Genomic DNA, 26,016 nt, shown 5'->3' with positions numbered 1-26,016 from the left:
TTGTCGTCAGCTGTGTTTTCTGTCTATATTAGAGGAATGGCTGAGCTCAGGTGGTTCAGTTGAAGTGTAGGGGAATCTCCATGACGGGCCCAGCCTTCCGAGGGTTCTTCATCCATACAGCCAACGTCTTCTTGACCAAATCAAACACACCTGCAAAGTGACCATCAACAGGTTGGCAGCAGCACCTGACAATGAACACACACTGAGCTGGATGAAAAATTACATATACTGCAACTGACAGATGAGAACAGTGATGACAGATGAAGTCTTTTCAGAACGGGGCTGGCAGGGGTGCGGTGTATGGCTTACAGCTGACCTCACGGTGGCTTGTTGGTGAGCAAGGCAGCACTGTCTTGTAACCCTGGCAGAGCTGTGTGGTCCTGGCCAGTACTTAGCTGGAGGGACTCTTCAATATCCATTTTTTATCTCACAGAGGGAAGTTATTCAAAACCTAACCTAATCTAAACTAGACGCATAGCTCTCTGAGAGTGCGCACCTCTGCCAAAGATCGTCCTGAAAATTGGTATGGGCATCAACTGTGATCCTATGCATCATATGGAAGCATTTGTTTCGAAATTTCATGAAATTCTATTTTTTTTAAACTTCGACCTTGGGCGAACTTTTTCAGGTCAAGGTCAAAGGTCAAGGCCATGCAATGTGTATCATATGGAAGCATTTGTTTTGAAATTTGATGAAATTCTATTTTTTTGGAAACTGACCTTGGGCGAAGTTTTCGAGGTCAAGGTCAAAGGTCAAGGTCAAGGCCATGCAAGGTGCGTCTTTCCATGAGCTAAAATATGAACCAGGTCTGAAATCTCTACGATGATGAGAACCGAAGTTATGGCCAATCAGACGTTTTCTGCGACCCTGACCATTGACCTTTGACATAAAAAAAAATAATGGGTTCTATTATGGATGGACACGCATCATAATATGGAAGCATTTGTTTTGAAATTTGATGAAATTCATTTTTTTGGAAACTTTGACCTTGGGCGAACTTTTCGAGGTCAAGGTCAAAGGTCAAGGTCAAGGCCATGCAAGGTGCGTCTTTCCATGAGCTAAAATATGAACCAAGTCTGAAATCTCTACGATGACAGGAACCGAAGTTATGGCCAATCAGACGTTTTCTGCGACCCTGACCATTGACTTTTGACATAAAAAGAATTAATGGGTTCTATTATGGATGGACACGCATCATAATATGGAAGCATTTGTTTTGAAATTTGATGAAATTCAATTTTTTGGGAAACTTTGACCTTGGGCGAACTTTTCGAGGTCAAGGTCAAAGGTCAAGGTCAGGCAAGGTGCATATTTCCATGAGCTAAAATATGAACCAAATATGAAGTCTCTACGATGAAGAGAACCGAAGTTATGGTCAATCAGATGTTTTGTGCGACCTTGACCTTGACCTTTGACGTTTGACATAAAAAATTTAATGGGTTCTATTCTGGATGGACACGAAGCTTCCCTGAAAAAAATTGGTTGAGATATCCGCAAAAAGTGTGTACAGGAGACTGCTCACAAACAAACAAACAAATAAAAAAAAACTGACCGGACCGAAAATATAACCTCCTCCCAACTTCGTTGGCGGAGGTTATAAAGCCAACCTAACCTGACCTAACTCTCTCTCTCTCTCTCTCTCTCTCTCTCTCTCTCTCTCTCTCTCTCTCTCTCTCTCTCTCTCTCTCTCTCTCTCTCTCTCTCTCTCTCTCTCTCTCTCTCTCTCTCTCTCTCTCTCTCTCTCAGTGTACTAACCAAGGGCCAGGGTCGAGCTGGGGGTCAGTTGGGGTTTCTCCTTGAAGATGGGGAACACAGGGTCTTTGGTGTCTGATAGCACCTCCAGCAGATCCGCCAGGTTTTGGGGGGCCGGGAACTGGCTTGCGCGGACCTCTCGGTGCTCGCTGCTGGCCTCGGGAGGACCACTCTTCTCCGGGATGCCTGTCAGGTGAAGGTACCTGCGCCACGCCAAGCAGGAAACAGTTAATCAAGAATATAGTTCATAATCTCTAATGTTCAATAATCATTTGGTAAGGTACGTAGAGTAAAAGTTTGGAGCATACACTATAGCTGCACGTGGCCTCGGTGATCATCTCCGTACCACTGACCCTTGAAGCTGTGGTGGGTGTGAACCTATCACCCCAGGACGCAGGGCCAGTGCAACCTCTGGGTTATCACAGTTTACCTTCCTCAGGTTTCCCCAGGTAACCATTTATCGGCTAGCCCAAGAGGAAGGATGAACAGCTGGGTGGGCTGCATGCCGACTGCCCAGGCCAGGATTCAAACCCAGGCCAGCAGATTCGTAGTTGGGCTTAGGCAGGACAACAAACGATGATCAGAAATTAAACCTTTGAGACAGCAGAGGAACACACAGATAGAGTAAACAATGCCTCATAAAATCAAAAAAAGAAAAACGGGGATAGGCACTTGATAAACACAGTAATATCACGAGCTCACCCTTCTCCCCTCCTAGAAGAGAAAGTTGTGTGCTTGTTGTCTGGTAGCCCTGGCTCAGACACTTGGTGCCTCTCACAGAACCCAGAACAACCAAGACCCTATCCCTTGACTTTATTCTTGTTGGTGTCGTTTGGGTGCCAATGAAGACATGGCCGCCTCACAAAAGACGCAGATAAAAGCTGGGACGTGCACCAATGGAATGGAGAGAGAGAGAGATGTTGAGTATAAAATGTAGGCAAGAAATGCGCACCATGGACTAGGGAGAAGACAAAGTTTGAGGACACTCTAATCACAGCTAGGACACAGAAATGAATCTATTGAAGACAAAAGTGTTGAATTGTAGAGGAAAGGAAGGCATGCATGCAGCTTGTCCTCTCCTTGCAGCAGCAGGCAAGTGTGCTGGCCAGGAGGCAGTTCTTCCCTGCTCCATCACCAGACACTACGGCCCACAGTCCACTTAGAGTACACGGTCGTCCCACGTATAAGACGAGGACATCACACAGTTCCAATCCATGATTCAAGAGAGTAACTCCAGCCTCTGGGCCTCCCACAGAAACAAACTATGATTAAAGGGTTAACTTAAGTGTGGCAAAGAGGCGCGGCTCACCTGTTGGCGTGGAAGTAGTGTTCGCCGACACTCAGCGTCACAATGGACAGCGGGTTCTCATCCCCAGCCCCGGCCGTCCCCACCTCCACGTTCTGGAAGACGTGACCACCATCCGGCCTCATGAAGATCATGTTGACGCCAAAGCCGTCGGCTCCTCCAGTCCCGCGGTCCCTCAGGATGTCGTGCGCCGCCTCCACGGACGTGGCGCTCAGCAGCGCCCGGCAAAGGAAATGAGGCGCTGGCCAAGGGGGGAAGGTTACTGCCAGGAGCACACACTCTCACCACTGATTTATGCAGTGTTACTTATCTCATCACGGGATAAAAACGTCAGAAAAATAATGTCAGCTTAGTTTGGGGGATGTGTTGAGGCTTCCCCTTGAAAGTACTTGGGTCCCTGGAAGGCCACACGGATCAGGCTGAGCCACGGTGAATGGGACCAGACAATGAAGTTGACGGTTAACTCATTTTATCCTTACTTTTCTCCAAACTTTATAACTTCATGGGTACCGTAAAAGCCGAGTTGTGGGAAACCACAACTTGGAGAAGAAAAAGAATCCCTCAGCCTGGCGGCCAAGACTGTGCGGCTCTGCCAGGCTGGGAGCTGCGCTCAAACCAGTAACAATGGAGAAACATGTGCCCAGGCAGCCACACTCACGGGTCCTGGCGGGGAAGACCTTCAGAGGGACGATATCATTGATGGCGGAGACCAGGCCGTGGCGGTTGTAGCCGAGGCAGACTCCCGGCAGGTGTCCGGAGTAGCAGAGTGCCGTGAAGCTCTCTGTCCGCGTGCCCAACCTCCCCTCCGGCGCCTCCTCGCTGATGGTGGCGGACACGAGGTACAGGTAGTTCATCATCTCTTCGAATGTGTCTTCTGTGTGGCCCAGCAACACCTGGAGAAGGGTGTTGTGTGTGTCACTACACATGTGAGAGTCAGTGGCCCAGTCAAGGGTATGAGGGAGTGGAGTGGGCATCAGACTCATGCCACAAGAAAAGTATTATTATCATCATCATCATCATCATCATTACTATTATTATTATTATTATTATTATTATTATTATTATTATTATTATTATTATTATTAGTAGTAGTAGTAGTAGTAGTAGTAGTAGTAGTAGTAGTAGTAGTAGTACAGTAGTAGTAGTAGTAGTAGTAGTAGTAGTAGTAGTAGTAGTAGTAGTGGAAGGAGGAGGAGGAGGAGGAATAGTTGTAGTAGTAGTAATTGTAAAGTAGCAGTGTTGGTGGTGAAAGGGGTGGGTGGGTGTAGTAGTAGTAGTAGTAGTAGTAGTAGTAGTAGTAGTAGTAGTAGTAGCAATAGTAGTAGTAGTAGTAGTAGTAGTAGTAGTAGTAGTAGTAGTAGTAGTAGTAGTAGTAGTAGTAGTAGTAGTAGTAGTAGTAGTAGTAGTAGTAGTAGCAGTAGTAGTAGTAGGAGGAGCAGCAGAAATTACTATTTTCACATTATAATATTCTGCCTTCAAAAAATCAGATTACTGTGATTTTGTGAAGAATGTAATTTGGATGAAAATTGAAAATAACACTGGCCAACAACAAAGTTATCGTCTAAGTTTTTTTTTAGCTGATTTAGGACAATTTTGATGTGCTGAATCCAAAATTCACACTGGTTTTACTCAATCAGATCAACTTTTTAATCGATCGCCACATGATGTTTTTTACGTTTGTTTTTAGACGTACGGGTATTTTCTATTTACATGACGATGATGCACCACATCCCTCATCCCAAAAGGAGCTAAATGATCTAGTTCGCGATCTCGGCTTGTCAAAGCCCTCTGCCGAACTGTTGGCATCCAGATTGAAGGAAAGAAAATTCCTCTCTGACAATGCTCGCATCACTTTCTACCGCAACAGACATCAAGAGTACCCTCATTTTTTCTGAAGAGAAGGACTTGGTGTACTGTACATATATTGCGCAGCTTCTGCACAAGCTTGGGTGGCACAGTACCAACGCGAAGATTGGAGACTGTTCACTGACAGCAGCAAGCGATTGCTGAAATGTGTTCTGCTGCACAACGGCAACCAGTTTGCCTCTGTACCCCTCGCTCACTTGACTACACTGAAGTAGAAGTATGAAGCGGTGAAGTACATGCTGGAGAGAGTTCGTTATGATAAGCATGAGTGGTTCATTTGTGTTGACCTGAAGAAGGTGAACTTTTTGTTGGGACAACAGTCTGGGGTCACCAAGTACCCGTGCTTTCTGTGCATGTGGGACAGTAGGGACAAAGCTCAGCATTACACGAAGAAGGACAGGCCTGTACGGGAGTAGTTGGTGCCATGCAGCGTAAGGAACGTCATAAACAACCCTCTGGTGGACAGAGACGGGATACTCTTCCCACCGCAGCACATCAAGCTCGGCTTGATCAAACAGTTCACCAAAGCTCTGCACAAGGATGGTGGCTGCTTCACTTACTTGTGCCACGCTTTTCAAGGATTAGCCATGGAGAAGTTGAAAGCTGGCATATTTGACGGTCCTCAACTCCGTCAGCTCATCAGAGATCCAGAGTTTGAAAACTCAATGAACGAATTGGAACTGGAAGCGTGGAAGGCTTTTGTTCTTGTCATGAAGAACTTTATTGGCAACAAGAAGGCCAGGAACTACGCAGAACTTGTCACCAATATGCTGACTGCTTTCAGAAACCTCGAATGCAACATGAGCATCAAAATGCATTACTTATTCTCACACATGGATCGGTTTCCTGAGAATCTGGGATCAATGAGCGACGAGCAGGGGGAGAGATTCCATCAGGACATGAAAGAGATGGAGACCAGGTATCAGGGACGCTGGGATGCAGTCATGATGGCTGATTACTGTTGGACTCTGTGGAGAGACATCCCTACCGCTGAGCATTCTAGGAGTTCTAAGAAACTTAAGTTCATGCCCTGAATTTTGAACAATGATGACCTAATATCTAATTTACATGTACTTACCTTTAGCAATGTCTACTATTCAATATACACTTTCAATTTTTGTAACATTTAATTAATGAATCGTGTTAGAAAATTATTTTTTTTACCTTAAAAGCCTATTTCAGATGAAAAATATTAACAAAAATCAACCGAGAATGTCACAAAAATGTAATCAATTTAGTTATAAGATAGGATTTTTTTAAAAATCGACTTAGCACAAAGACCTGACCTGATCAAAAGAAACTGATGTCATTTTCGGATTCAGCGGTGCAAATTTGTCCTAAATCAGTTGAAAAAGCTTAGACAACTTACACTTTTTAACCCAGTGTAATGTTTCAGTTAACTCACCTGGTCTTCCCTGTTGATGCTGAGGTCGGAACAGCCGTTGAGGTCACTGCTGCACGGCTGCTGCTCCACCTGGCCCGCCATGGTCATGATCCTGTCCATGTGCAGCAGGACCAGCTGGGGACAGGCAAGACTTCACTCGAAGCCGCTGCAGAGCCATAGAAGAGGAGAGAGTGGCCATCTTCATCACAGGCGCCATGCTATCACAAAAGCCATGTGAAATTCAAATACACAGTGATACAATAGTGCCCTTTACTGTGCTCTAGGTGTCATCACAGTCTTGAAGAAGTAGTACCTAGAGCTCAAAAGAAACTGCTGTATCGGCATCACTTTGTATTTCATGTGGCTCCTTTGGTAACAATGTGGCGCCTCTGATGAAGGTGGCCACACTCTCCCATTCTGTGGCTGCGGGGTGCTGTGGTGCAGCCTCACAAACACCACAGTGGGCTGAAGCTCCCAAACAGTATAAGTATTTGCTGGAGACACAAACATAGCCCTGGGGTCAGGCTCTCAAACAGCATGAAAATTTTGTTTATTACTGTAAAGGAAGCAGCTCAAGGGCAAACTTAAAGAAAAACAAAAAAGGTCGCTATGCGCTGCTCCTGCAAAAGAATGTAGAGATGAGTGGCCAGAGGAGAGGTCAATCTCAGATGGAAGGGTGTCTTAATACTCCCCTCTTGACAAAGTTCAACTCGTAGGCAGGAGAGAATACAGCTGTTCCAGAGTTTACCACTGAAAGGGGTAAAAGAATGAAGCTGCTGGTCAACTCTTGCATAAGGGATTTGGACAGCATAGGGATGAGCTAGAGTAAAAAGTCGAACGCAGCGGGGCTATGGTAGGGGTGGAGACATGCAGTTAGAGGTTAAGAGGTCAAGGAGACTTATGGATGGGGCACAGCCAGACTAGTGAAGGAGGGCTGTGCTGCGGATGGCTTCCCCCGCCAGAATGCTGCAGCAACACTTACGTGGAGGAAGGGAACTTGAGCCCCATCTGCCGTGCCCTGCAGCTCCCTGAGGTACTGTGGAAAGTTCTCCTTCAAGACTGGAAGGGTTTCGTCATAGGCGGCCCGCCCAGCCTCTGTCTCATAAGCTGGAAGAAGTGTTTCCCGGAGCCACACGGACGACGCCAGATAATCCTGGATGAGGCCCCGGAAGGTGCGTCCCTGTGGAGGAGCCGAGCACAAGGGTGGCGGGAGGTGGGTCATTCAGGCGGGGAGGACGGAGCCTGCAAGGGAGGTAATCATTTAACTTTCTTCAACGCATGGGGGGCAGCCAAGGGTGCAACAATATTACTTGTAAATGCCCACAACTTGCTGCCCCAATAACAAGTAGTTAGAGGAAGATGCCACAAGACAAAGAACAATAATCTTGGTTTGAAAGCTGTTTTGATATTCCTCTTTTGAATTCAAGTTCAAGAAAGGAGGAAAGAGAGACAAGGAAAAGAGATTGCCGAGTTTACCAGTATAAGGGACAAATGGCCTGCCTCTCTGCTGGCACTCACCAAAGTGTCAACACTAGAGCCACACAGCTACCAGTGCCTGGATGCCACTCACCACATCAAAGCCCACTTCGTAGTATGTTCCGCTGGTGTAGATGACAGGGATGGCGTTGCGCCGCTCACAATTCCCTGCAGAACTTATGTTGCCTTGGCTGCGGGGGACAGGAAAGGGAGGTGCTGTCATTTGTAGGATGATAGTGCCAATTTCAGGCGGGTCATGGGCACAGTAAACTACAAAATATAAAATGCCTTCAACACCCTGCCCCAGTAAAGCAGAGACTGAGAGAGATGTGTCAGAAGATACACATGAGCAATACTTAGAAAGGAGCAACTGTGATGGTGGTTTGTGACGCAGGAGACAAGGCTGCATGACACGCACTGAAATAATACTCCGTTATGGAATCAAATAAAAAACTGAAGTGAATTTACATCTGAACATCAGCTGACATTAAATAGTTAGTGCTTTCTGTTATGAGTATGTAAACAGAAAGTAGGAATAGTAACAGTAGTAATAGTAGTAGCTAGTAGTAGTAGTAGTATAAAAAAAAACCAGTTGTTTCATTTCAGCTATCCATCCACAAGTTTTGAGAGAAGTGGCACATGCACATTGTTAGGTCATGATTGGGTGAAAGTTAACTGTTTTGATAAATGTTCAAGCAATGTTTTCAGTAATGTTTATGAATGAAAAAAAACCTCACACCTTCTTATATAAATCCCAAACATGCCAATTTAATAAAAAAATATACCATACAAGAACATGAAACACAAGCTTGTAAACAACAGCTTTACCTTAACATGGTGTCAGGGAGAAAAGTCCACAACAGAACAGAAGGTCACGCCGCACCTCCTCAAGGCACTCTGCAAAGGAAGACAATGAGGAGTCACGAGGCATTGCTGGAGTGTCATCGATTGCATCAAGATCACTTACTTCACTTGTCTGCTACATGTGATTAACAAGACAGAGAAATTTTCCCGATGAGATGAGGCGCTGCGGGGGTTGTGGACGACAAAACGAAATGTGCGGCCATGACCAACAGTATCAGGATGCCAACCTTTTAAAGCAAGAGGTGTCAAACAGTGCCAGGGTTGGGGCCTCACCATGACACAGCAGAACATGATGAGAGAAAGGACAAAAGACCAAGGACATAAGATAATAGTAATCTCTAGCTGCCACACACTAAGGAGCAGTGACAGCGTGACGCTGCAAGCATAGACTTAATAAGTGTATTCATGTGAAATGTTTTCGTCTACCCTTGTCCTTGTCACTCCGGGGTCACCAATTGTTGGTGGTAGCGAGTGTTTTGAGCGCCATCCAATTGTTCGTGTTTCTCGTCGCGTGCCCTGTTGTCCGCGTCTTGTGTATCTTCATTGTTAACTCTTCCTGTTACTCGCTTATCTCTGACTGTCCGTCCATGTCCTCTTGTTGTCCACTTCTACACATTGTTCCACACACACCAACACGTAAATGTTATCCACGCTTGACAACATTCACACACACGCATACACACACAAACACCTATTCTATGTGCTATGCTTGTCCTAATGATAATGATAATAATAATAATAATGATAATAATGTTTGTCGAAATAAAGTAACCCTGGCGGATATGAGTTTCTGTACCCGTAAACCAATTAGCACTCAGAACACTCGCTGCCATCAACAGTCACACCCGCCTCTGATAAGTAGGCAAGGGTGTCACCGCCTACCCAGCTGTGTGTGGCACTCTTACGGAATGTTGGTCCCGCCTGGTTCGGGGGCCTAAGCTGCCAGTTATGCATTTTCTGCTGCAGTGTTACCACGCAGGGAGAGCGAGCCGTCCTGCCAGGGCTCCCCAGCTTCATTCACACTTTCTATTACACTCTAAATCATGCTTGAAATGAGATATGAAACTATATTACCAAGTATAAAAACACAAGAAAAGTAGAGACAACTACGAGCATGGTCGTACAGTACTGAGTCGCCTTGGAAGTCTGACTCTGCAGTGCATTCTGCACTCTGCAAGCCCCCTTCTCTCCTCGTTCTGTTGTCATACACTGGCAGTGAGGAGGGGAGCCCTGCCACTTTTCCCTTGCAACTTATTCTTCTTGTTCTTCGTGGGTTGTGTGCGTGTACTGCCTTAGTGCAAACAAAAGATATCGAAATACTTGGTACTATAGTTTCATATCTCATTTCAAGCATGATTTTGAGAGTAATAGAAAGTGTGAATGAAGCAACTGAAACTATATATATATATATATATATATATATATATATATATATATATATATATATATATATATATATATATATATATATATATATATATATATATATATATATATATATATATATATATATAGCTGGGCACGATAACAGAAAACCTTATTCCCGATAACCGATAACTGATAATGAAAAACCTTAACGGCGATAACCGATATTCGTTAACTAGAGACACAAATATAGGCGATAACCGATAACCGATACCCAATATAAATCCACAATTCCGATACTAGCTAGCGATAAGTCCGATAGGCGAAAACGATACTATATTGATATTTCAGATAGAACAACGTTGATGAATTCAAATTTTCATTATCCGTATTTTAGGAAACTTACAAAACCTTAAAACCACACATTGACACGTACATATGGACGGTAATACTAAAAATGCCTGAATCGGTGTTGTGTTGTTTGGCGTCCCCACCGTCAAAAATTGTTTACAAACACTGGTCTCTCGTGAACGGTGCATGCTCAGACCAGCAAGCGTAGACCTGTACAGTCTCACAAAGCTTTTAAACCGTAATTAAGAGTTGCTGGAAGGCTGAATCAGACATATAGTACCACTACCATCATCCTCGATGTTTTTAGAACGACACTCTGTACGAGTTGTATTTATATGTACAGAGTGTACAGACGTCAAAAAAAGTATCGATGCACTATAAGTACGAATCATTCTGACACCACTGAACGAAGGACGATGAAAAAGTGGCCGACTTGATACACGTTGGTAGCCCTGCTGTGAGGTGGATGCCATAAATCACCAGCCAGCGTGATATTACATACAGATTCACATATGTGGTTACGTGTAACGGCCTATCTGCGTGCGTCGATAATGCAACATAACACTGTCACGTGGTTTTTACCGTAACACTTTACGTGTGGAAAAAAAACATAACTGCACTTCACCTATGAAATGGGGTATGTGAACTTTACAACATGGTAATCGAATACGGGTCATGCATATATTATAGCTGTTATTACTCAGTCATAATTATGCTGTTATAATACAACTACGTAGTAATATGTTTGCTGTTATAATACTACTTTTAGGAGAAAAAAACGCGTGTTTCATTTTTTTATTAATATATTAATAAGCCGTATAGGCACCACCTGCTGCTAGGACAGCATCCAGCCGTTTAGGCATGGATGCCACCAACGCACTAGTCATTTCTTACCCAAGTGGACGACGGAGGTGCTCCCATGCTTGCAGTGCACTTCTGACGACAGCAGCACGGTTCCGTCCCTGGTCCCGCTCAGGCATATGTCGGACCATTGCTGCCCAGACGTGCTCGATAGGGTTGAGGTCTGGCGATTTGGGTGGATGTGGCACCAGAGTGACGTTTGGATGTCGGCCAAACCACTCTAACAACCCGGCATGTGTGGATTGGGCTGTTATCCTGGAGAATGTAGAAAGGCTTTCCCTCGGGGAACAGCAATGTCTCTACCGTGGGAAGAAGGACCTCCTCCAGGATTTCAACATACTTATCACCTGTTAAATATCCCGGTCCAACATCAGCCAACTCCCAACGCCCGCCCCTGCTGGTAGCAATTACATTTTTAATGTCGTATCTGAAACATTATAACCATTTATGTAGTAGTCACATAAAACCTCCTCTGTAACTGATATTGAAAGGTGTATTGCAGCCTACCAAGTCTATGTCTTGTCCTTGATATTCAAAGTTAGTGTAATTATAGCCATGCAAGCATAACTGTAATTACTCTAACTAGCAGTAGACAGAAGACAGATAACACAAATCTGTGGGGGTGGATGCAGGCACCTGTAGTAACCACCAACTTGTTTACGTATCCATGAGAGAGAGAGAGAGAGAGACTACCCTGGTACCACATGTTCGCAAAACATATTGTGCTGCTGATGTGCCATCCGAGTAGAAAGTCTTTTCATCACAAAAGACTACACGCTCCCAAAACTCTGCTGGCATGTCAGCATACTCGAGCGCATACTCTATGGGCGGCTCCATGTTACGCTCGCTTAGTTTCTGCTTTGCGGCTGGCCTGCGACCTCGGTAATCCCTGCTGTGAAGCCTGTTGCGTATGGTTTGCGTGCTGCACTGCAGACCCTGGTCACGGCGAATGTCGACAGCAGGTGTGAATGGGTCATCATCGATGGCGTTATTTATGGCCTAGATATAAAACCACAAACACACAATCCTTATGGTGTGGTGTTTGGTGAACAGTAACACAGGATATCATTGTATTACAACATCGTCTGTAGCACCTGTGTCTGCATGCCGCCGAGTCCACCGTGCTGCTGTGTTCCGGTGAATATGAAGCTGACGGGCAATATCAGTAATGGTGACACCCTTAGCATGGAGGGCTACGACAGCCCCTCGTGTCTCCTGTGATGTTTCCATGTTAATTGGCATGACCATAATACGAAGATAACCACGTAAACTTCCTGTCAGTCTTTGAAATGTTTCTGGATCTGAGTTATGAAACAATCGCTGTGTGGTTCGAATCTTACTAACAAGCCACAGTCAGGCACGCCAACCCTCCCACAATATCAGCGGATGCTCGAATGTTTGCTGTAGGCATCGCACCCCCTGTGCACCGATACTTTTTTTGACGTCTGTACGTCGTTCTAGAAACAGCGAGGATGGTGGTACTGTATGTTTGATTCAGCTTTCCAGCAACTCTTAATGGGTTAAAAAAGCATTGTGAGACTGAACAGGTCTACACTTAATGGCCTGAGCATGCGCAGTTCACGAGAGACCAGTGTTTGTAAACAAAAGCGCCAGCTTTTGACGATGGGACACCAAATAACACAACACCGGGTGCCTTCAGTATCATGGCATGGTCACAAACGAATATGGAATATCAAATTTGAGGCAGTGAATAATCATTTTTGGGGCAAAGTAAAATGATTTTTCTCTATGATGTATTGATTTTTGAGTAGCATAAAAAAAAATAACCTAGTGTTTTAATTTTCATGATCTAAGCATGAAATCTCATCACCGAAGATATTTCATATCCCGAAGTTTTTTCATACAACACCGGGCCACGCATGCGCAGTAGGGAGACAACGTTTTTTTCTGAGAGGCGGAAAAAAAGTAGCGATTATCGCTAGTTTGGTTACAAAAGTAACGAAGATACCGATATATATTTAAATAAGTAGCGGACGGTCGATAATCCGATTTTGTTATCAGCGATAAAGTATCGCGATAACGCCCAGCTATGTATATATATCAACAAACCACTTGTGCCAGGAATCGAGCCCGTACTTTCTGAATAGAAATCAAGGCGCATACCAACCATGCCACCTGATGAGCTAAAAGACTTCACGCCAGAGGTTGCATTTAAGCAGCCAACCTGACGCCCCCACCCTCTTACGAGGAATGAAAGGTAAAGAAGTCCCGCTCACGCTCGGGGCAGTCGGAAAGATTTTAATCAATCCCAGACGACACAATACCATATATATATATATATATATATATATATATATATATATATATATATATATATATATATATATATATATATATATATATATATATATATATATATATATATATTTCTGTCAGTTAAAGACAGTTCCTTGATATATATATATATATATATATATATATATATATATATATATATATATATATATATATATATATATATATATATATATATATATATATATATATATATATATATATATATATATATATATATATATATATCCATACAGACTGACTTATGCTCACCCCCGCCGATGACTCTCTCTCTGTACTACTCAAACATCATTATAGTCAAGCCCAAAGCCTAATGGAACGGATCGAGTTGAGCACTGAGGCAAAGCGTAGCTAAAGCGTATGCGCCCAATTAACCTTTAGGTACTAATCATTTTCGTACCTTAAGAGCAAACCAAGATAATAGTAGCTGATATGCATCTTGGCGAGGTAAAAGGTTTGAAGTCGTCTATTCAGTCTTAATTGATTTACGGCAGACTAGCAAGCCGTCCTACATGCAATTGCTATCAGGTAGGCCTACTTGCTGTATTTATATTCTTGCATATAATGTCTTTGAATCTTTTTATGCCTTCTAATGTTCCTAACAGTAATATCACCTGATGTGAAACTATAAAGCTCTTCGTTGTGGGTGTGAGAGGTGTGTTAATTACGTCACCAATTAAGGCTGTTTAATGTTTATGAGGATGGTTGTTGAGGAGATGAAAGCCTGAGTAGGGAGTCAGTCCAAATGCTGCGAGTGAGAAGCACGGAACAGTCGTTGGCAGACCTATTTGGAGATGTAATATTCAGTGTTACTGGCAGAGAGTGAGAGGGTGCTGAAAAGGATTGTGAAGGAATTTAACAGGGTAAATAAGAATTAAGAAAGCTGAAAGCAAATGTTGGCAATAATAAAAACAGTCCATCGAAATTGAAAAGATATTCTGAGTTGGGCAGAGGACGATGAGAGAAGAGAAGTTAGGGACGTAATTAATCTTAAGTACATAGAGGCAGTTCTGTGTAAGCGTGGGAACATGAGAGAGAGAGAGAGATGAAGTAGTTTTCCTGTATGGCTCCAAATGCTGCAAAACAGACTGCCGCTGTTAATGAAACAATTTACATTCTATTGAATGCCTCCAGATGTAAACTAAATTAAAGACCTATCTTAGTTACAGAGGCGGTGAACTCCAGAGCGGTCTGTGAGGGAGCTAGTCCTTAAGACGTTTCGTTTGTCACTGTTGGTGACATATGTATATGCTGGATAAGTTGTGGCAAGTATACTTTACTTCTGTACTTCTGTATCAAGAACAAATGAACTTTTCGAGAGTTGTGCTTTGGAGACAGCAACACTATATATTATTATTATTATTATTATCACTCGGCTAACGTGCTTCGGGACAGCCCTAACACACGGTGCGCCTAACCTAACCTAACCTAACCAAATTCAGCAAGTCCTCCTCCTCCATAACCCCCGTCATAGAGACCTACTCCCACCGCCTCCCTCCCCACTAGACCCACAAGACACCACAATATTCTCGTCCCGGTCAAAACTCGCACTGACAGATATCGGCTTAGTGCGATACCGACACTGTGAGGTCATTAACACCTCCATGATCACATGACCCCTCCATTCCATCCAACACACACACACACACACACACACACACACACACACACAACACCCGTCCCCACATCCCCCAATACTCACCACATGAAACTCATTGTATGGTATTTTTGTGTATTTTCAGCCTTATGGCTGCCTACAAATGAATAAGCCATTTATTATTATTATTATTATTATTATTATTATTATTATTATTATTATTATTATTATGCCACGCACTATAGCCTTGCCCTGGCTGCCGCCGCCTGACGCACGCCTCAACACTGGCACGGTCGACACAGCTAAAGGCATCTGCTTGGAAACTCATACCAAGGTCAGCAGATAAGTACAAATCAAAAATACACAATTAAGATTTTTCTTAATGTCAAATTCCCCTTTCATTCTGTATTATCTTTCCAATACGTGTTGAGCCGCTGCGGTACTCTCTGCTCGGTGGGCACTGTTCCTCCTGCTGGCTGGCCCCAAGGGTTAACGTGCTACACTCCTGGCCGGCACCCTGCATATACCTAAACGCTGCTCAGTACTCACGCCACTGCCCCGCACTGACACTAGGGGCCGCGGCGCAGCCTTGGGGGGGAGCGCCGTGAATGGCTGCCGCGAGCCGCGTCACTGCCATCGCGGCTCACGAGTGGCCAGCGTGAGGCACAGTTAAATCTTTTCATGTATCTAATCATTCGTACGCTGACGCCCTAAAGAGCCGCGCTGAGGCGAGGGTGTGCACGTGTGCTGCTACTATGAGGGTGCAGTTACCAAGGCTGTGACCGCTTGTGTGTGCAGCGGGGTGAAAGTCGGTCTAATATAATTCTCTGACCAGTTAATTGACACCCTATATACGAGATAGGTATCTACACAAGTGTGCTCACACGACAAAAAAGATCCCGTAGAAAAGTAGCAGCAAAGTGGCGCACAGCCTATTTTGTGAATAGCCCAGCAGGGCCTTAAATGATCACTGTAATTTTATGAGGACAGGTGTGTGTGTGTGTGTGTGTGTGTGTGTGTGTGTGTGTGTGTGTGTGTGTGTGTGTGTGTGTGTGTGTGTTGATCTGTGCTGTAGTAGATGGTCACTTCTACCCCAAATCCTTTCAGCAGTGCATGGTGTTATGCTAGGCTCGATCTGTTCTATCTCCCACTACCCTTCTATTGTTCAATATGATCTTTCCCCAACAGCCTGAACCAGTGACATCTCAAGTAATGGACGGCGGACTCTTTTCAGTTTGCGGCGCCCTCGTTATTAAGCCGCGAATTTTGGAAAATCAACCGCTTTTTTTGCGAATCGCCATAACTCCCTTATTAGTCCAGTAAATCTGGAGCAAAATTGGCCAAACCCACCACTAATTGCAAAAGAAATGAAACCACTTGTATTTTGTGTCTTTTGATCGTGGAAATAACATATCCAAAATCCCTCAATCCAAGCATTGGAACATTGTCAATTTTAGGGTTGAAGATGGACGGTCTGGGTGGAAAAATTTCACCTACGTTGGTAAAAATATTAAGATTACTCAATCATTTTTATTATCTCACTCAGCATTTTTCTTTTCAGGTAACAGCAGGGATGGAAGGTGAATGTGCATTCTGTAGTGAGCCCCTTTCCAATGGATCCCAGGTGACCAAATTAGGAGACAAAGGGGTCGCAGGAATTATCAAGACCAGTGCTTTGAACAACGATGATGTACAAGTTCAATCAGGGCAATTCGTGCATACAAAATGTCGGAGAGATTATGACAGAGATGGTGGGAGACGTAAACGTCCATTAATAGTGGAAAAACACCAGAGTCTTCGATCGAGCGAACCAACATTTTGCTTTAAAGGACAGTGCCTGTTTTGTGGGTTTGGGGACAAATATCAAGGAAAGCAAAAAGATCACTTGCTCATTCCTGTTCGAACAATAATTTTCCAGGAAACTGTGAAAAAAATATGTGATGACCGTGGTGATAAGTGGTCAGAAACTGTATTGATGAGAATTAGCTGTGTCCATGACCTACATGCCGCTGATGCGGTTTATCATCAGCTATGCAATGTGAACTTTAGAACATTAAAACAGACTCCTGTGTGCTTTCAGCGTAACTGTGATAGCAACTCTAGTGTGAAAAAACGAAAAAGAGGGAGACCTGTAGGTACTGACAGAGAGGAGGCATTTCTGAAAGTCGTTGATGATCTTGAGGCTAACGATGAAGAACTCACAACCGTCCAGGACCTTATTCTGCAGATGGCAGACAGGTTACAGGAATCTGAATCTGAAAGCGAAGCATATGGCGTAACACACATGAAAGAAATCCTCAGGCAACATTTCGGGGACAAAATTGTGATTGCAGAAGTGAATGGAAAGAAAAATGTTGTAACATTTAGGCAGAAAGCTTCATCAATTATTAGCGACTTTTACAGTCAGCCTAGGGGAACAGATCTAGAAGCTGAGAAGCTTCGGTTAATTGAGGCAACTGTTAAGTTAATTAAATCTGACATTAAGTCCATTGTTCAGAGTAAAGATCTCTACCCAACCACTTTAGAAATGAACTCTGTTCAGGAAACGTCTGCCTTTTTGCCAAACACTTTGCGACATTTCTTGGACTGTCTGTTTGTTGGAAAAAATAAAGATGTCAAAGCACTCAAAGTGTCATCCATAGGACAGGCTCTCATGCAAGCAACTAGGCCCAAGGTTCTGTTAGCCCCTTTGCAGCTAGGCTTAGGGGTGCAGATGCATTCACACTTTGCTTCTCGTTTTCTTGTTGATTGTTTGTACAAACATGGATTTTGCTGTTCCTATTCTGAAATTCAGAATTACCAGAGAAGTGCTGCCACTCAAAGCGGAACAGATATCCCTGGTTATATACCAGGTCATTTCATACAGTATGCTGCTGACAACGTTGACCACAACATTCGCACATTAGATGGCAGTGGTACTTTTCATGGAATGGGTACACTCGCAAACATCACTCCCAAGGTAGCAAGTGCATCTGTTATTAAGAGGGTAACTGTGACTGCTAAGGACACCAAAGGGATTGCTCCAAGTTGTAAGGTGCAATTGTAGAGCCGGTTGCAGCACAAGACATTGTGGATGCAAGAAATTGACTATTCCTTGCACGGCAGCATGTGGAGAATGCAAAGGCATTTGTGAAAATAAGGAAGAAGTAGATGATGAGACTGATGACATTTAGCTATGTATTAGACTGATATTAAATCATAGGCCAACGCATAAATTGCAAACAACCTTAGTTAGTAACATAAGTAATCTATTCTACTTTATTGCATTTTAATATAATTATTATATTTTTGGGCTAAAAGGGGTAGTATTCTCCCGAATTGGGCCGTAAACCCCTAAAATCCATATTTCTGGAAGATTAACATGAAATGATCAAGGAAACAAAATAATAGGTTCCTATTGTAAAAAAAATAATGATTTATTCTCAGATATATACTAAAAAGGTTGCTATATTTTTCTTCCTAAACCTTCAATCTACAGTGTGAAAAATCATAATTTTCCAATGCTTGGATTAAGTGGGATTTTTAATATGTTATTTCTATCACAAAAACACACTAAATGCAGGCAGTTTCATTTCTTTTGCAATTAGTGGTGGGTCAAACCCTACTTTTACTGGACTATATTTCTGGGGCTACAGAAATGTTTTTGGTATCAATCGACGGCAAAATGAAAGGGCTATATTTTGTAGTAAGCGACCGGGCTCAAAAACAGACTCGAAATAAATCGAATAAATTCGCAAAAAACGGCTCTGAAAAAACTGTTTTGAGTTCCCATCGTTGAAACCCACTCATTTTTTGAGAATTTCAAAATAACCTATTTAACAAATAGTTTAGCCCTACCAATGTGCTTTCCAATATGATGCATAACATTTCCCTACTCCCAGTAGTTTCGTCGCTAGAGCTCAAAACGTAAACCCTTTTGAGAGCGATTTTGACGAACTCCAGACACTTTGCCGTTTTTGTCTAGTGTGGCATTGCTATTGCCTCTAGAAGGCTTTACTTTGACATGTAACCCCTCGTGGCAATGTAGTTTGACCAGCTCGAAGCATATTTTGATAACTCGATTCCAAGTTTGTCGTCGAGCCGTCACAAAATAGCCTGCTTTTCGGCCTTTTGCCGCGATTTGGACATGTTCTAGGCCTTTGCTTATAACTTTTTTTTATTGATTTAGTGCTTTTAAATTTATTTTCTGATTATTAATCTGTATTAATAGAGCTTTAATTTGCCACCAAGCACGCTTTCCTAGTTTCAGTATTTTTGCTCGAGCTTGACCAGAAGTCGCGACGAAAATTCGCCGAATCTGACTCATTTCACGCGCCGCGACGAAACAACTTCCTGTCGCCACAAAAATTAATACATCTGCATAAACATTCATACATGAACACTTCAATATGTTGACTATCTTGTATTAAGGCCATTTTAAGATATCTATATGAAAAGCTACTTTTTATATATAATCATTTCACTATATAAATCAACCTATATTAAGCCTTATTATACGTGTTATTTTTTTTTTTAGCATCCAACCCTATTTCTTCCCATTTATGAATAATACATTTAATTTGCTTTCTTTTGATTCCAAATATGAATGTATATTTGTATGTGACGGCTCGACGACAAACTTGGAATCGAGCTATCAAAAATCCTTCGAACTGGTCAAAGTACATTGCCAAGAGGGCTACATGCCAAGTTACAGCCTTCTAGAGGCATTAACAAGGCCACACTAGACAAAAACGGCAAAGAGTCTGGATTTCGTCAAAATCGCTCTCAAAAGGGTTTACATTTCGAGCTCTAGCGACGAAACTACTGGGAGTCGGGAAATGTTATGCATCATATTGGAAAGCACATTGGTAGGGCTAAAGTATTTGTTAAATAAGTTTTTTGAAATTCTCAAAAAATGAGCAGGTTTCAAGGTTGGGAACTCAAATTTTTTTTTCAGAGACGTGTTTCGCGAATGTATTCGATTTTTACCCTTTCGAGTCTGTTTTGAGCTCAGTCGCTTACTACAAAATGTATCCCTTTCATTTTTCCGTCGATTGATAAGAAAAACATTTCTGTAGCCAAGACATAATGGAGTTATTGCGATTCGCACCAAAGCGGTTTATTTTCCAAAATTCGAGGCTTAATGACAGGGCTGGGGCAAGTTTCCGGATTTTGTAGGGTTCACTGCCTGAACTATATTCACCCCTACGCCGATGACTCGACGCTGCACTACCCGATCAACATCATTTAACACAAGACACTTCCAATGGGAACATGACTCAAGGCTGGACGCTACAGGACGCTTAACTCTGACCTTGATGTCATTGTTGAATGGGCACAAGGAGCTTGGTGTCCTTTATTATCTCCAAAAAATCAATGCCACCTCGACACAATTATAATAACCTCCCAAACACCTACCCGGCTCCTATTCTTTGACAACACTGATATATTTCCCTTTCTTCTACACTAAATATTATGTCTTTCCAGAACTCAGGAAACTTAACTGGGAACTTTTATATTTCATCTCTTGCTGCCTTCCCGATTATAGCAAGGTTCATAGTCACGCGCTGGGTACTGACGGGACCTTCACACACCACACACCCCTTGCTCAAGGGGACAGTAATTAACCGCTCCTTGTCAGCGGAAAAATCCCGATCTGAACGAGGCTCGAACTTCAGCCTGCCAGGGCAGAGCTTTATCCACTGAGCTACTGGAACGGTGTGTGTGTGTGTGTGTGTGTGTGTGTGTGTGTGTGTGTGTGTGTGTGTGTGTGTGTGTGTAATTCACCACGGCTTGATCACGAGTTGGACTCGCAATCGCCAACCAGTCGACATACGAGCAAGCGTATGCTCATCAGGGCCCTAGCTGATGCTCATTATAGCTAGTCGATCTCTGGGTACTGTTATGAACTCTCACACCACACATTTCATCCCCCTTGCTCAAGGGGGGAAAGTAACCACTCCTCGTCAGCGGAAAGATTCCGGCCTGAGCGGGGCTCGAACTGCCGCCTGTCAGGCCTTGATGCGTGGCAGCGCACTCACGGAGTGAGCTACTGTGTGGTGTGTGTGTGTGTGTGTGTGTGTGTGTGTGTGTGTGTGTGTGTGTGTGTGTGTGTGTGTTTTTATGTTGCGGCCTATTGCGCCGGTAGGCTTCTTCCCGGTGGGGCCTGATGGTCGGCCCAAGTCTTCTTCGCGGTGGGGCCTCATGGTCGGCCCAGCCCGTTCTGGCGTAGGCGAGTGTTTATAGTTGCGCCATCTTGTATTGGCTCATGTTGCCCCCCGGAACTCGTTCTTGATTCGCTTGGACGGCTTCTTCTAGAGTCCGGGTTGATGGATGGTCTTCAGGACAGCATGTGGGTAGTTTTAAGCCACTCGGCGGTGACTGAACCCGCGTCGTCCATCACGCGGTGAATGTGGGCCCAGCACGCTACCAGTTCGGCCACCGCCTACCCTAATAAGGTATTATTATTATTATTATTATTATTATTATTATTATTGTTATTATTATTATTGTTTTTATTATTATTATTATTTTTATTATTATTATTATTATTATTATTATTAATAATAATAATAATAATAATAATAATAATAATAATAATATGTGTGTGTGTGTGTGTGTGTGGGTGTGTATTATTATTGTTATTATTATTAATATTATTATGATTATTATTGTTATTATTATTATTATTACTATTATTGTTCTTTTTATTATTACTATTATTATTATTATTATTATTATTATTATTATTATTATTATTATTATTATTATTATTATTATTATTATTATTATTATTATTATTATTATTATTATTATTATTATTATTATTATTATTATTATTATTATTATTATTATTATTATTATTATTATTATTATTTTTTTTATTATTATTATTATTATTATTATTATTATTATTATTATTATTATTATTATTATTATTATTATTATTATTATTATTATTATTATTATTATTATTATTATTATTATTATTATTATTATTATTATTATTATTATTATTATTATTATTATTATTATTATTATTATTATTATTATTATTATTATTATTATTATTATTATTATTATTATTATTATTATTATTATTATTATTATTATTATTATTATTATTATTATTATTATTATTATTATTATTATTATTATTATTATATATATATATATATATATATATATATATATATATATATATATATATATATATATATATATATATATATATATATATATATATATATATATATATATATATATATATATATATATATATATATATATATATATATATATATATATATATATATATATATATATATATATATATATATATATATTATATATAACAAGTAAAATTCACTGAAACCATAAAATCTTACGAACATTATCCCGAAAAGCATGAAAACTAAAACATCAAAAATGTATTTGCATAACTCGCTTATATAAGTGTTTTCATCTAACAGAGTGTTAATATCAGTAAAATTCAGCGTAGGGTATTGATGTCTGTGTGATTCAGTGATGGGACAGTGAATCGCTACAGACTCTCTGTCTGGACTGACACTTCATCACATGAGCAAACTCTTTAATGACGTGAAACACGATTCCACCTACCAGTCTCTGCTTTGAGATTATGTGACATCAATCTGAGTCGAGTAAATGCCTCACGGTGGAAATCAGGAATACATAAATTTGTCACACATACTGGGTGTTGAGACAGGGACGGATTAAGCTCATTCACATAAGTTGACAATTTGGTGGCATTAGTACATCTATGTCTAATATTATTCGATATTCTGCTTAGGCCTTAGAGGGTTATCATTGCAGTTATAATGTAGACAACCTGCACTGGCGCGGCCAGACGCCAGGCGGTAAGTGTTGCCAACTCGCATATATTTTTGCCACATGTTCTTGTATGATCTAAAATATACTGTAACATTCTAGACTGTACTGTTCTGGATATATATAGGAGAAGAGGGCGAGAGAGTCCTAGTCCCAGTCATAGTAAGCTAGTGGTAAGTGTCAGAGTGAAGTGTACTACTAAGGAAGAATATTAAACTACAGAAGCTGTGCAAAGTGTTTACATATCTCCCTCCCACGGAGTCTCCTGACGGCGACACGGAACCCAAGTAACGCGTCCGGCAAAACACATCTTTTGTCATCTGTCTCCTAATCTTCTTCCCGGTGGGTCCTGATGGTCAGCCCAGCCCGTTCCGGCGCAGGCGAGTGTTTATAGTGGCGCCATCTTGCATTGGCTCATGTTGCTCTTCCGGAGCTCATCTTTAATCCTAGAATCTAGAGTCCGGGTTGATAGGTGGTCTTCTGGACAGCATGTGGGTAGTTTTAAGCCACTCGGCGGCGGCTGAAAAATCCCAGCTTGGTGGCACCGGGCGGGGATTGAATTCGCGTCCTTCTGAACGCGGGGCCGTCTTGCTATCCGTTCAGCCACCGCCTACCCAAATACCATTTGAGGCTGTGTGCGTATATTTTGAGGCTGTGTGTGTATATTTTGAGGCTGTGTGTGTGTGTATATTTTGAGGCTGTGTGCGTATATTTTGAGGCTGTGTGTGTATATTTTGAGGCTGTGTGTGTATATTTTGAGGCTGTGTGTGTATATTTTGAGGCTGTGTGCGTATATTTTGAGGCTGTGTGTGAATATTTTGAGGCTGTGTGTGTATATTTTGAGGCTGTGTGTGTATATTTTGAGGCTGTGTGCGTATATTTTGAGGCTGTGTGCGTATATTTTGAGGCTGTGTGTGTATATTTTGAGGCTGTGTGTGTATATTTTAAGGCTGTGTGCGTATATTTTGAGGCTGTGTATGTATATTTTGAGGCTGTGTGTGTATATTTTGAGGCTGTGTGTGTATATTTTGAGGCTGTGTGTGTATATTTTGAGGCTGTGTGTGTATATTTTGAGGCTGTGTGTGTATATTTTGAGGCTGTGTGTGTATATTTTGAGGCTGTGTGTGTATATTTTGAGGCTGTGTGTGTATATTTTGAGGCTGTGTGTGTATATTTTGAGGCTGTGTGCGTATATTTTGAGACTGTGTGCGTATATTTTGAGGCTGTGTGCGTATATTTTGAGGCTGTGTGCGTTTTTAGTTACCATATACGTAAAGAGTGTGTGTGTGTGTGTGTGTGTGTGTGTGTGTGTGTGTGTGTGTGTGAGAAACTTGCCATACGAGGGAAGACTCAAACAGTTAAACTTGCATTCTCTAGAAAGGCGAAGGGTGCGTGGAGACATGATCGAGGTTTATAAATCGATGAAGGGCTTTAATAAGGGAGACTTTCATAAGGTTTTGTTGGTAAGAGAACCGGGCAGGACACGAAGTAACGGGTTTAAACTGGATAAATTCAGATTCAACAGGGACATAGGCAAAAATTGGTTTACTAACAGGGTGGTGGATGAGTGGAATAGGCTTAGCAGTCATGTGGTGAGTGCCAATACAATTGTCACATTCAAAAATAGACTAGATAAATTCATGGACAGCGATATTAGGTGGGGTTAGATACACGGGAGCTTAGGGTCAAAGGAGCTGCCTCGTACAGGCCTACCGGCCTCTTGTAGACTCCTGCGTTCTTATGTTCTTATGTTCTTATGTGTGTGTGTGTGTGTGTGTGTGTGTGTGTGTGTGTGTGTGTGTGTGTGTGTGTGTGTGTGTTAAAGGTTTGGGAAGGGACTTGATGGGGGAGGGACGCCGGGGGTTGAGAGAATGAAGTACACACACACACACACACACACACACACACACACACATTGACCTCTCTTTTTGGCCACACATTGACCTCTCTTTTTGGCCACTCTTTTGACCTCTATTCAGGAGCAGTAAGTAGCGGGCTTTATTTTAATATTTTCTTTACGCCCTAGAACTGTCTCCTTAGCTGTAAACACACACACACACACACACACACACACACACACACACACACACACACACACACACACAGGGGAGGCGGTGGCTGAATGGATAGCGTGACGACCCCGCGTTCAGGACGACGCGAGTTGAATCCCCGCCCGGTGCCACCAAGCTGGGATTTTTCAGCCGCCGCCGAGTGGCTTAAAACTATCCACATGCTGTCCAAAAAACCACCTATCAACCCGGACTCTAGATTCTAGGATTAAAGATGAGCTCCCAGAGGGCAGCATGAGCCAATGCAAGATGGCGCCACTATAAACACTCACCTGCGCCAGAACGGGCTGGGCCGACCAACAGGCCCCACCGGGAAGAAGCCTTGGGCCGACCATTAGGATCCACCGGGAAGAAGCCTACCGGCCCAATAGGCCAAGACGTAAAAACAAAACAAAACAAAAAACACTCACCGGTCCGTTGCGTAGTGTTTTAGAAGCCTGAGGGCGTGGCAATCAGGTCAAACTAGGACAGGATTAGGTCAGGCGCCGTGACCACCTGGTGGGCAGTGTTCCAGCAGTACAACACGTCGCGGGTGGTGTAGGCGACTGGGGGTGTGGTTAGGCTAGGTTAAGTTCTCTCTCTCTCTCTCTCTCTCTCTCTCTCTCTCTCTCTCTCTCTCTCTCTCTCTCTCTCTCTCTCTCTCTCTCTCTCTCTCTCTCTCTCTCTCTCTCTCTCTCTCTCTCTCTCTCTCTCTCTCATTTAGATGGGGTGGAAGGTGAATGGGAGGATTGCAAGAACAGAGAGGGAATGGATGTTGCTGCTGCTGGGACTGAGTGCTGAAGCAAATGATAGAATTATAGAAGCCATGAGGAGTTTTCTGGAAAAGATGTGGTATGCAAGAAATAGGGAAGAATAAGTTATCATAACATCATATCACGGGGGCCTGGCGCGGGTGTGGACGGGGCGAGTGAAAAGTGGCAACACGGGACCGTAGACTGCAGTGGTTACATTATTTTTTTTCATTGATTTTCCCTTTAATTTT

General features: G+C 42.5%; 1 protein-coding gene across 2 annotated transcripts; it reads right to left on the bottom strand.

Moving 5' to 3' along the window:
• On the bottom strand, positions 1 to 25,610 carry LOC126990244 (uncharacterized). 2 transcript variants are annotated; one of them, XM_050848794.1, is made up of 9 exons: positions 25,445 to 25,610; positions 8,613 to 8,681; positions 7,879 to 7,975; positions 7,291 to 7,488; positions 6,330 to 6,443; positions 3,717 to 3,951; positions 3,062 to 3,299; positions 1,756 to 1,955; positions 4 to 150 (listed from the first exon to the last, which is right to left on the bottom strand). In XM_050848794.1, exons 2-9 carry the CDS (start codon positions 8,618 to 8,620, stop codon positions 56 to 58), a joined length of 1,185 nt encoding a protein of 394 aa, XP_050704751.1. In that variant the 5' UTR covers positions 8,621 to 8,681; positions 25,445 to 25,610; the 3' UTR covers positions 4 to 55. The 2 variants fall into 2 exon arrangements, with proteins under 2 accessions (XP_050704753.1, XP_050704751.1); XM_050848796.1 differs by lacking the exon at positions 25,445 to 25,610 and having other exon boundaries at positions 1 to 150; positions 7,291 to 7,550; positions 8,613 to 8,660.
• Positions 25,611 to 26,016: the final 406 nt, after the last annotated feature.

Source organism: Eriocheir sinensis, unplaced genomic scaffold (assembly GCF_024679095.1).
Source record: "Eriocheir sinensis breed Jianghai 21 unplaced genomic scaffold, ASM2467909v1 Scaffold1504, whole genome shotgun sequence".
Taxonomy (NCBI): domain Eukaryota; kingdom Metazoa; phylum Arthropoda; class Malacostraca; order Decapoda; family Varunidae; genus Eriocheir; species Eriocheir sinensis.
This window is presented reverse-complemented; position numbering and strand designations above follow the sequence as displayed.

Bases quoted from the DNA above. Each gene is read 5' to 3' on its own strand.
- LOC126990244 (XM_050848794.1), bottom strand. The intron at 3,952-6,329 runs GTGAGTTAACTG...ACCCTTCTCCAG, and splicing joins GCATCAACAGGGAAGACCAG to GTGTTGCTGGGCCACACAGA. The intron at 151-1,755 runs GTTAGTACACTG...GTCACTTTGCAG, and splicing joins CAGCTCGACCCTGGCCCTTG to GTGTGTTTGATTTGGTCAAG.